The sequence below is a fragment of the Sesamum indicum genome, linkage group LG4, assembly GCF_000512975.1.
Source record: "Sesamum indicum cultivar Zhongzhi No. 13 linkage group LG4, S_indicum_v1.0, whole genome shotgun sequence".
NCBI lineage: Eukaryota > Viridiplantae > Streptophyta > Magnoliopsida > Lamiales > Pedaliaceae > Sesamum > Sesamum indicum.
This window is the reverse complement of record NC_026148.1, coordinates 16979101-16991555: the sequence shown is the minus strand read 5'-3', so window position 1 is coordinate 16991555 and position 12455 is coordinate 16979101. Positions and strand designations below refer to the sequence as shown.

General features: G+C 38.1%; 1 protein-coding gene across 2 annotated transcripts in view; it reads left to right on the top strand.

Annotated features, from left to right (window-relative positions):
* LOC105161302 (12-oxophytodienoate reductase 1) overlaps positions 1-8714 on the top strand; it is a 9057-nt gene extending 343 nt beyond the window's left edge. Inside the window, exons 2-6 of one of the 2 annotated variants that reach the window (XM_020693234.1) lie at positions 1082-1212; positions 1678-1818; positions 2402-2484; positions 7558-7734; positions 7991-8714. In XM_020693234.1, the coding sequence (XP_020548893.1) occupies positions 1124-1212; positions 1678-1818; positions 2402-2484; positions 7558-7734; positions 7991-8583 (1083 nt within the window). In that variant the 5' untranslated portion in view covers positions 1082-1123 and the 3' untranslated portion in view covers positions 8584-8714. Of the gene's footprint in view, positions 1-1081; positions 1213-1677; positions 1819-2401; positions 2533-7557; positions 7735-7990 lie in introns of both variants that reach the window. The other variant, XM_011078942.2, reaches the window with a different exon arrangement.

The window sequence follows — 12455 nt, the reverse complement described above, 5'->3', positions numbered from 1 at the left end:
CATAAATCTACTAGACTACTGGATTGCTGCTTGTTGGATCCATCCATCCCAAATCCCTTCTAAGTTAGATCAGTGTGTGATATACAGCATGTGTTTCTAGGTAACTCCAGGCATTTGTCAGCCCAAGCTCGATCCTCGAGTCGCATTTCTGCAACCCCTTCAGCAACGTAACAACATTTCGAACGTCTTTGTAATGAAAATAGGCTACAGCAGTGTGATCCTGGAGCATAAATGCTTGAGACTCAGCTAGTTTCTGAAACATGAATTATGCCTTAGCAACACAGAAATATTCCAGCCGGTGAAGTAAAAAACTTCTCAGTGTGATCATAGATTACATATACAATTTGATTATGTATTTTAGTCGATCAATATTATGACGACCAAAGTTAGTTACTCAAAAGGGGTTGGCCCTTAACAAATAATCGGGTAAATTACATTATTATTTTTTAAAGTTATGTCTAATTATACAAACACGTCCTCGTCCTTCATAATATTATAAGTATATTCCTTGATGGATGTTAGTGCAATGTAGTAAATTGATTAATTAAATAATATAATTATATAAATCATTAAAAATTAAATTTCAAAATTCCTTACCTCTGTTATCCGCAAATGTGTGTGTTCAATTTGTGATTTGTGTGAAGGGTGTGTGTCTGTCAGTTTGGAGAACAGGCAAACATACATATGCACCTAACAAAATGATCACCCCCACCGCCCCACTCTTGTTCTTTTTTCTTTTTTTTCAATTTTTTATTTTATATATAATATATTATTTTAATTTTAATTTTTTTCTAAAATACCCATTATGTCCTACTTAATTTTTATTTAATATAATTTTCTCTTAAATATTATAATGCAACTTCAATTTAGTCTGTTAAAATATTATTATATTCCATTTTTAATTTATAATTTATTTATAATTAAATTTAAATTCCTTAATAGCTACCTATTAGTTTTTCAATTATGTGAAAAATCCTATCAACGTCACATCGGCATTTCAAATATGACTTTGCGTACTCATTTCAAACTGCCCCAAATTAAATATAATTGCACTGATATTAACCACTTGACTTTATGGCAGTGGTGGTGTTATTTTCTCCCAGACATCAGCAGTTTGACGAAAATGGGAGAAAATAGAGAGGAAGCTGACGATAAGCTGCCCATTCCTCTCTTATCTTCTTACAACATGGGATGTTTTCATCTATGCCACAGGTATTCTTCTCTGTGTGTGTGTGTTTTGCTGAATAATATTTCTGTGTTTATCTGTGTGAGTTTGCTCAATAATATTTGTGTGTTTTGAATTAGTGATGATGATATGTGTGTGTGTGAAGAAGAAGGAAGTTGATGAGATGATGAGGCTTGTGAAGTTCTGTTCTTTGCTTCTTTGGTTGATTGGGGAGGAAATAATTAAGATGATATTTGAGGAAAAACAAAAAAGAAAAGAAAAAGACATCATCCCACTAGGGTTTACTGTAATTTACACTCCTGTGATATTAAAAATTAATAAATTATTTCCTATGAAAAAATAAATAGCAATTTACCTCTCTATATATTTATAAATGAAGCAATTTTGCATAACAGGACTGTTTGCTTATATTCTACGACACTAGGTAGGTAGACTGCAATTTACCCTATCCCTTAATAATAAATTCCTTTATTACAACGTTAAATTTGCAGGATAGTTTTGGCACCGATGACAAGATTAAGATCCTACAACTTCATGGCACAGACACATGCAGTTCTTTACTACTCACAGAGGACAACAGAGGGTGGATTCTTGATCTCTGAAGCCTCTGGAATCTCAGACACTGCTCAAGGGTACTATATATGACTTTTAACTGCCTACTTCTATTTGTCTCCAATTCATCTGTGTTTGATAGACAAAGACAACAGAAATCAGGACAACCATTTACGCAATTAATATATGATGGGGAATAAAAATAGGATTTGACGGGCAAATTAAGGGATTGCGCCTAAAAAATAGTGCACGTAGTTGTCCACGTAAGTAAATTCAGTTCACTTTCAAAAGTTCGAAGGTGGAAAGTCCTGCAATTGCGAAACAACATTTAATTCTTGGGTACTTTCTACCAACCCCTAGATTTAGGGTTCTTGTTTTGCCACTCCTGTAATATACAGGACAGAGCCATTCAAAAAGTATGAAAGAGTTGGTCTTGTTTTGTCTAAAATATACTATTAGCCAAGCCACGTGTGGTTGAACTGAACAGATCACACAACAAATATAATACACTTAACATATGATTGATCGCTCTCCCTAAATTATAAACCACTTACATGATAACTGGATTTCACTTTCCGTATGATGGATTCCTGTACTAGAATTTTGCCATTGTACAGTCAGAAATCTTACATAACCTTGGATGCTTTGCTTTCTTTATTGAAGGTATCCACATACTCCAGGCATATGGAGGAAAGACCAAATGGAAGCATGGAAGCCAATTGTTAAAGCAGTTCATGAGAAAGGAGGTGTTTTTTTCTGCCAGCTTTGGCATGCTGGCAGAGTTTCAAACTATAGTAAATTCCCTCTTGACATGTGTTAAGTTGTGAAGATTGATTTGAAGAAGAAAAGGATAACCTGATTCAACTTAGAATTCCCAAGTTGAGTTGGAGAAGGATAACCCGATTCAAAGTTGAGTTGGAGAAGGATAACCTCATTCAACTTAGAAATCCCAAGTTGAGTTGGAAAAAGGATAAGTCATGGCTATATATACTACTCTTATTAGCATTGTTTTATAGAGCAAAGTAGAATAGAGTAGAGAGAAAAGAAAGAGTTGAGACGAGGGTGAGTGTTGTTTTTCACGTGTGGTGAAGACTTGCATACAAGTGTGTGTGTGTTGTACTCCTCAATTTTTCTCCTCTTTGAGTGTTTTCTCCTGGCTTGGTATCGCCCCCAGACGTAGGATTTATATCCAAACTGGGTTAACAAATTCGTGTGTCTTTTATCGCCTTCATATTCCACCTGTTATCCATCTTAACCCGATCCATTTCCTAACAACTGGTATCAGAGCCTGGTTCAAGGAGTTAAGATGGAGGGAAAGTTTCCAGTCGAACGGTTCAATGGTTCCGACTTTGGGTTTTGGCGTATGCAGATGGAGGCCTACCTGTACGGGAAGGACCTGTACGAACCACTTGCAGAGAAGTCCGAGAAGACGAGTGATGAAGAATGGAAGGTGCTCGATCGAAAGGCGATGAGCGCAATAATCCTGTCGCTCTCTCGGAATGTCGCCTATCATGTGAAGGGAGCAAAGAGCACGAAGGAAGTTCTACAGACTCTTGCCGATATGTACGAGAAACCCTCAGCAATGAACAAGGTTATGCTGATGAAAAAACTATTCAGGTTGCAGATGGAGGAGAGGAAGTCGGTGGCCGATCACCTCAATGACTTCAACCAACTCACGACACAGCTGGCGTCTGTGGATATCGTGTTTGACGATGAGGTAAAAGCGTTAATTTTGCTTTCATCTTTACCTGACAGTTGGGATGTGGTTGTTACTTCAGTGAGCACTTCGTCTGGGAAGGAGAAGATGAAGTTCGACAACATCAGGGACATGATGTTGAACGAGGAAACCCGTAGAAAGCAAACGGGTGGATCATCTGGCTCTGCGCTACATACAGAGTCCAGAGGGAGACCTGACACACGGGGTAAATACCGTGGAAGGTCCAGGTCAAGGTCCAGGGGGAAGAACAAGGGCAAGAAGGAGATGGTGTGCTGGAACTGCGAGAAGCCCGGACACATGAAAAGCGAATGTCGGGCGCCAAAGAAGGAAAAGGAGGGCCGAACAGCGAATGCCGCGACGGAGGAGATCACGGATGCACTCTTGTTGAGTGTGAGCAGTTCTTCCGATGATTGGGTTGTGGATTCAGGGGCCTCATTCCACTCATGCAGCAACAAAGACATCATGGAGCCATACACCTCAGGTGATTTTGGCTTAGTTTATCTTGCAGATAACAAACCCCTCAAGATTGTAGGAAAGGGAGATGTGCGGATCAAATCAACGAATGGGTCATGCTGGACCCTACATGATGTGAGACACATACCAGGACTGAAAAGGAACTTGATCTCAGTCGGACAGCTGGATAGTGATGGATTCCACACGACGTTTGGAGACGCGAAGTGGAAGATCAGTCGGGGAGCAATGACTTTGGCTCGAGGACTAAAGTCGGGAACGCTCTACATGGCGGGAGGATCCAGTTTAAACATTCCCTTTGCAGGAACTGTATCGCAGGCTAACCTGTGGCACAATCGCTTGGGCCACATGAGCGAGAAAGGAATGAACGTGCTGAAGTCGAAAGGACGGTTGCCCGAGTTAAAATCGGTGGAGGTGGGTCATTGTGAACACTGCGTGTTCGGAAAGCAGAAGCGGGTGAGCTTCTTGACCACAGGAAGAACTCCGAGGAAAGAAAAGTTGGAGCTTGTTCACACCGATTTGTGGGGGCCAGCACCAGTGTCATCTCTTGGTGGATCAACGTACTACATGACATTCGTCGATGATTCCACTAGAAAGGTATGGGTGTATTTCTTAAAAAGAAAATCTGATGCCTTTGATACATTCAGGAGATGGAGGGCACTAGTGGAAAATGAGACAGGTCTACAAGTGAAATGTCTCAGATCGGATAACGGTGGCGAGTACAACAGTGAAGGTATCAAGAATTACTGCGCCGACCATGGAATCCGAATGCAGAAAACAATCCCGGGGACACCTCAGCAAAATGGCGTTGCTGAGAGGATGAACAGAACACTGAATGAGCGTGCGAGATGCATGCGATTGAAGAGCGGACTACCAAAGATGTTTTGGGCAGATGCAGTCAACACGGCTGCTTTCTTGATCAATCGAGGGCCTTCTGTCCCGTTGAACAACAGGATACCAGAAGAGGTATGGAGTGGTAAGAAAGTGGATCTTTCTTTCTTACGTACGTTTGGTTGTTCAGCCTATATTTTGAACGATGATCGGACTAAGCTGGATGCTAAGTCGATTAAATGTACATTCATTGGGTATGGGACTGACGAATTTGGGTATAGATTCTGGGATGATCAAAACCGGAAAATAATTCGTAGTAGGAATGTTATATTCAATGAGGATGTAATGTACAACGACAGGAAGGTAAGCCCGGACGATGACAAGAAGGAAAGGGAATTTGTTGATCTCGATATTTCAAATTCCGGGATCATGAGACCAGCAGATACGGATTCAGTGGGAGTTCAGACGGACGAAACCGAACAAACGGAGATAGAGCCAGAACCAGTATCGGAGGAACCGATTACTGAAAGCAGCACACCCTTGGCACTGGGTCGAGAACCGAGGCTGAGAAGGGCCCCAGATAGGTACTCCCCCTCTCTTTATTACTTGCTTTTGTCTGATTGTGGAGAACCCGAATGTTACGCAGAGGCAGTCAATGATGTCCACAAGAGCAAGTGGGAGCTTGCGATGAACGACGAGATGAACTCGTTGAAGAAAAACAACACATGGGAATTGTGTCAGCTCCCAAAAGGAAAGAAGGCCCTACAGAACAGATGGGTCTATCGGGTTAAGGAAGAATCAGACGGGAAGAAGCGGTACAAGGCAAGACTCGTAGTAAAGGGATTCCAACAAAGATACGGTATTGACTTTACTGATGTTTTTACACCTGTTGTCAAGTTAACTACTATTCGTCTTGTGTTGAGCATGGTAGCGGCAGAGAACTTGGAGTTACAACAGATGGATGTAAAGACAGCCTTCCTACACGGGGATCTTGAGGAGGAGATATACATGGTACAACCTGAGGGGTATAATGGAGATGATCAGCAGGTGTGTCGCCTGAAGAAAAGCCTGTATGGATTGAAACAGGCTCCGCGGCAGTGGTACAGGAAGTTTGACAACTTCATGCTAGAGATAGGTTTCTCTAGATGCAATGCTGATCATTGCTGCTACGTGAAGAGGTTCGATGAGTTTTTTATCATTCTACTCCTGTATGTTGATGACATGTTGATAGCAGGATCAAATGTCAAGGAGATCAATAGGCTCAAGGATCAGTTATCGAGGAAGTTTGACATGAAAGATCTTGGCGAAGCAAGACAGATATTGGGCATGAAAATCACAAGGGACAAAGGTATTGGTAAATTATGGTTATCTCAATCTGATTATATTGAGAAGGTATTATGCAGATTCAAGATGGAAAATGCAAAACCGGTTGGAACGCCATTGGGAAATCAGTTCAAACTATCCAACAGTGATTCGCCCCAGACTGACTCCGAACGTGCAAAGATGAGAGTCACACCGTATGCCTCAGCAATTGGGAGCCTGATGTATGCTATGATCTGTACTCGACCGGATATAGCACATGCAGTGGGAGTAGTTAGCCGTTTTATGAGCAATCCAGGAGTGATGCACTGGGAAGCTGTGAAATGGATTCTTAGGTACCTGAGGGGTACTAAGGACCGAGCATTGGTGTTTGGTAAGGGCAAGCTTACCTTGTTTGGGTTTGTTGACGCTGCTTTTGCAGGGAGTGACTATGACAAAAGGAGGAGCACTACAGGGTACGTGTTCACATATGGCGGTACAGCCGTATCCTGGGTCTCAAAGTTGCAGAAGGTTGTCACACTGTCCACGACGGAAGCTGAGTACGTGGCAGTTACTGAGGCAGCTAAGGAGCTCATTTGGCTGCAACACTTGTTGGGTGAATTAGGGAAACCTCAGGCAGATGTGATTCTTCATAGCGATAGCCAGAGTGCGATCCATCTGGCAAAGAATCCCGCGTTCCATTCGCGGACAAAGCACATCGAGATCAAGTACCATTTCATCACTTCACTTCTGGAGAAGAAGGCACTGCAGCTGGAGAAGATCCAAGGAGAAAAGAATCCTGCGGACATGCTGACCGGTTGCGATGGGATGGCGAAGTTGAAGCTGTGTACGGCTTCGACTGGCCTTGATGACTAGAGTGGACAAACCCGGCGGTACCAAGAAAGAAGTGGAGAAAAGCTAATCAATCTTCAAGTGGGAGATTGTTAAGTTGTGAAGATTGATTTGAAGAAGAAAAGGATAACCTGATTCAACTTAGAATTCCCAAGTTGAGTTGGAGAAGGATAACCCGATTCAAAGTTGAGTTGGAGAAGGATAACCTCATTCAACTTAGAAATCCCAAATTGAGTTGGAAAAAGGATAAGTCATGGCTATATATACTACTCTTATTAGCATTGTTTTATAGAGCAAAGTAGAATAGAGTAGAGAGAAAAGAAAGAGTTGAGACGAGGGTGAGTGTTGTCTTTCACGTGTGGTGAAGACTTGCATACAAGTGTGTGTGTGTTGTACTCCTCAATTTTTCTCCTCTTTGAGTGTTTTCTCCTGGCTTGGTATCGCCCCCAGACGTAGGATTTATATCCAAACTGGGTTAACAAATTCGTGTGTCTTTTACTGCCTTCATATTCCACCTGTTATCCATCTTAACCCGATCCATTTCCTAACAACATGATCCTAGCTCAGATTGTTCTACCTCAAGAATTGCTAGATTTGTGTTAGAAATGTGTTCTAACGTGTAATTAACCTCCTTAATCTTTCGTCCAAGGTTACCAGCCCAATGGGAACCCTCCAGTTTCTTGCACGGACAAGCCGATTCAAACCGATGTGGATATTGGAGGCTCCAACGAAGCAATCTTTTCACCGCCTCATCGACTCACGGTTGAGGAAATCTCTCAGATTGTCGATGATTTTAGAGTGGCTGCAAAACACGCCATTGAAGCAGGTTAATTTGATCCATATAATTTATCTCTACTTGTCATCCATGTGTTAGAAACAGAACAACTGTTTGAAGGTTTTGATACATCATGTTCAAGATAATTACAACCATCCATGTAATCGGACCGTCGTCATGTCCACTATATAGGAATTACTGTGTTTGCCCTTGTACCATCCCCTCCTTGACCATAACAGAATATTGTATAGGCAAAGCATGTTTCTTTTTGATGCATTCCTCTTAATTCATGTTTGAATCCCAACAGGCTTCGATGGGGTAGAGATTCATGCAGCAAACGGTTACCTGGTCGATCAATTCATGAAAGACCAAGTAAACGACAGGACCGACGAGTATGGAGGAAGCTTAGAGAGCCGTTGTCGTTTCCCATTAGAGATAGTGGAAGCCGTGGCACAGGAGATAGGACCCCAGAGAGTCGGCATTAGGCTCTCACCCTATGCTGACTACAACGAATGTGGGGACTCAAACCCGGACGCCCTCGGCCTATACATGGCCAAGGCACTAAACAAATACAACATACTCTACTGCCATGTGATTGAGCCAAGAATGATAACGCAGTTTGAAAAGCAAGTTACGAGAAGCAGCTTGGTTCCCATGAGAAAAGCTTTCAAAGGGACGTTTATCGTTGCCGGGGGATACAATAGGGACGATGGCAACGAAGTTATAACCCGGGGCGGAGCTGATCTCGTGGCGTTTGGGCGATTGTTCTTGGCTAATCCCGATTTACCGAGGAGATTTGAGCTTGATTCGGTTCTTAATAAGTATGATAGAAACACATTCTACACACATGATCCTGTAGTTGGTTACACGGATTATCCGTTTCTTGACATCAATTCATAGAACTTGGAGAAGATTTAGCAAATTTACATCTTAAAGTGTCTAATTCTGATTGTACAAATAGCTATTAGATGTGTACTTCATGATCCAGCTCAAATGGACTGATTTATTAAAAGCTGTTGGATCCAGATAAATGTGACATACAGTAGCTGTAAAAATTGAGATTATTTACTCATCCTTACCTGTAGATTAGATGAATAGAGGAGATGGAAGTGGTGAAGCTTTCAGCAAGAATGTAGAAGAAGAACATCTACACTAGACTGTTGCTATCGCGTTTTAGCACTTGCGTTTTTGTTTATAAGTGTTTTCACGTCTTTTTGTAGTCGTTAACAGTAGTTGCACTTTCACTTATAAAAACGCTTGCACGCTTTTACTATAGCAGATTAACACCTTGTTAGTTTATTAGTTAATCTGTTATCAGAAGGAAGTTACCTTAGTTAACTGCAGAACACTACTGCATCGTCTTCCTCTGCCAAGTATTGTAACTACAGATCTTTCAATATACCAGCTTGATTTCTGCTTCTTGAATCCATGGCTTCCATGCGCACTCACATTCAAATTTCTACATGGTATCAGAGCCATCATTGATGTTCTCTGATTACCTCCTTTTGACTTCAAAACCTCTCTTGTTATTTTGTTAGAAATCAAGAAATCCAAGGCAGAAGAATCAGAGAATTTCAAACTTCATCCAAGTGAAAATCTAGGCTTGAGCCCGGTAACAACACCTCTAGATGGCTCTAATTTCCTCTCTTGGAACAGGTCAATCAAATTAGCCTTATTGGCTAAAGTGAAATTAGGATTCATCAATGGAGAAACTACCAAACCTGTTGAAAGTGGAAAAGAACTTGAGCAATGGGTGAAGGCAGATTCCATGGTTACTTGTTGGATATTAAATTCAATATCCAAGAACATTGTTGAGAGTTTCATGTACACTAACACTGCAAGAGATTTATGGATTGAGTTGGAAAACAGATTTGGACAAAGCAATGGTCGGTTGAAAAGAGAAGTGTTATACGGAAGTAAAAGTACTACTCCCATAATAAATGGGACCAAAAATAAAATCAGTCTAACTTATGGGACCAAAAATATTACCTACCCTAACTTTTCACTACACAATTCCGCCCTTAAGCTAAAATTATTATATATATTTTTCTTTATAAGTAGTTTTTTTTTGTTTTTTGAACAAATTATAAGTAGTTGAATATTTCAAATTGAGATGGAAATAAACCAAGTTCATGGAGCCCACATATATATGTAGGGTCCATGTATATAACCACCAAAGACTTGATGAAAGTCTATAGCTGATGCTTATTTGTGTAATTATACATAAATTTTTTATAATTTAAAGAATTATACTTAATATTTTTGGATTTATTTTTATCTCATAAATAAATTTTTACAATTAAATTAAATAATTATTTTTTAAACCAAACTACTCTTATAAGGGTGGGACACACCTCTTTGCATGCATTAGCGTATACAGACGTATAAGAATAATTTAGTAAGGAAAAGAATTATTTAACCTGCAATAAGTTAGTAATAAGTCACTCCATGGTAAATATGAATTTTCATTCAATTTTTTACTGATATCAATAAAATCTGTGAACTTGGACTTACGAATGAATCTATTTATTGGACAAAACAAACATCAATGATACTAAATATAATTTTTTAAATTACAAAACTTTTATATATAATTACAGTAAACTTCATAAGAAGGCAGTAAAAATTAGATAAATTACATATTGTCATTCGAACTATACGTATTTTTACACTTTGCCATCGATTTTTTGGGTCAATTTACCATTTTAATTTTGCGAAATTTCTATTTTGCCATATATGACTTTTTTTTTATTATTGATTTTTCTCCTGAAAAGTATTACATGTTGTGTATATGTGAAAAGTTTCACATCATATAACCCTTAAATATCACATGTTTACTGTATGTGATATTTTTTCGACCAAAAAATTAATTGAAAAACAATTATAAATGACAAAGTACAAAATTTCATAAAATGAAGATGATAAATAAACACAAAAATAAATTTAAATACTAAAACATAAAAACGATTATAATTCAAATGATAAAATATGATTAATCTTAAAAATTACGGAATTATCCCTTTGCGATTCCTGTGGGTATCATATGATTTCCCATGGGCAAAAAACCCACCCATAGGTTTTCTCATTTAGTTGCTGTTTGGGACAACTCATCAATCAATGTCCCAATGCCTTTCAATTCGTCAAACCAAGTGGGGCCCACTCCATTCCATGTACCAATTGACATGTGGCAATTTCCATTTATTGTTTTTCCTTTTTATTTTTATTTTTTATCTACCACATATTCGTTATTTATAATATTTTTTTTATGGTCGAAATTTTGCAGACGGCCGACATAGAGCTCTTACCCATAGCTACAAACTTTCAATATTATATTTATATTCTCTGATCTGTGATTCATTTATACGAATTACTTTTATTTTTTATATAATTATAGAAATAATCACTGACAGTCCAAAAATAAGGATAGTCTGTGTAATAATTCTAATGTTTTTAGGCGGGGTGTTTGTAATTTTTCAAAAAATATAAAGAGTGGTATATATAAGTGATAATGATATGCGTAATTATCTAAAAAATAAAAATAATTTGTGTAAATAGGCCATAAATTAATAACTATAAATGCGATTACTTTTTTTAGAAAAAAATTCAAGCAACCTCCTTGTGGTATTGCAAATGAGTGAATTACCCCCTTATAAAATAATAAATAATGATGTACCTCCCTGTATTTTTAAAAACACAACAAATTACCTCCTATGATTTTTACTTCATTTTAAAAAGTATAGGGGGTAAATTTCTATATTTTTTTATAAGGGTAATATGTTCATTTTCAATATCACAGGGGATAAATTGCTGTTCACCCTTTTTTTTTTATGAGTAATGATGTCATATATATAAGTAATGATTTAATATCTAAATCTAACTTTACTAACAAAAAATATTAACTAATTTCGACAACTATTTAAACATATATTTTATACTGATTTTATTAAAATACCCATTAGAATGATATTCTAAAGTTATTGTTGAATCGATCGAATTTTGTATTTTTACTTTTATTGAAAAAAAATATTTTTTCGAATAGCCAACACAATTAGTGATTTTTTATTTAAAATATGATGAATCGATATGGTACGTTGGATTAAAATTTCGAATTGTTTATTTATAGAATTTGATAAAATTTATTATACTGAAGATTTTGGCGCTAAATACGTGGAACATGTAAATGTAGTAATACCGACAAGAATGGAGGAAAAACAGCACAAAAGTATGGGCAGTGGGCCCCACCAAGCCACATGTCAACAGGCCCAACTAGGTGGCGTCAAGCAAGCCCACAAGGTTTATAATTTTTTGACAAGTGTCACTCGGAAATACTGTAATTATATGTAGATGTCGTGTCGTCTGAAAAAGTACATCTAGCAACTCTGAAGTTTACTTCTGTCTAATAAGTGAGTTATTCTGTTAGTCAAAATCCATCAAATTTGCTGATATTAACGAAAAAAATTAGTAAAAAAATCTATATTTACCCCCGACTGACTTATACTGTCTTATTCAGGTTAAATAATTTTTCTATGATCAAATTTTATCTAATGGGGAGACTAACTTTTTTGATAGAATCAAATCTCATGGGTGTTGGATGTAATTTTTCAAAATACAAAAAATTTACTTGGAATTATGTCAAATTTCTGAGGAGAAAAGTGTAATTATCCCATAAAATTATATTGCAATTTCAACTTAGCATTATTTAATGCTCATTTGGCCATGTAATTGAGCAGCGTTCAGAGTGGAAATGACCATATTGTAATATTTTTTTCTTC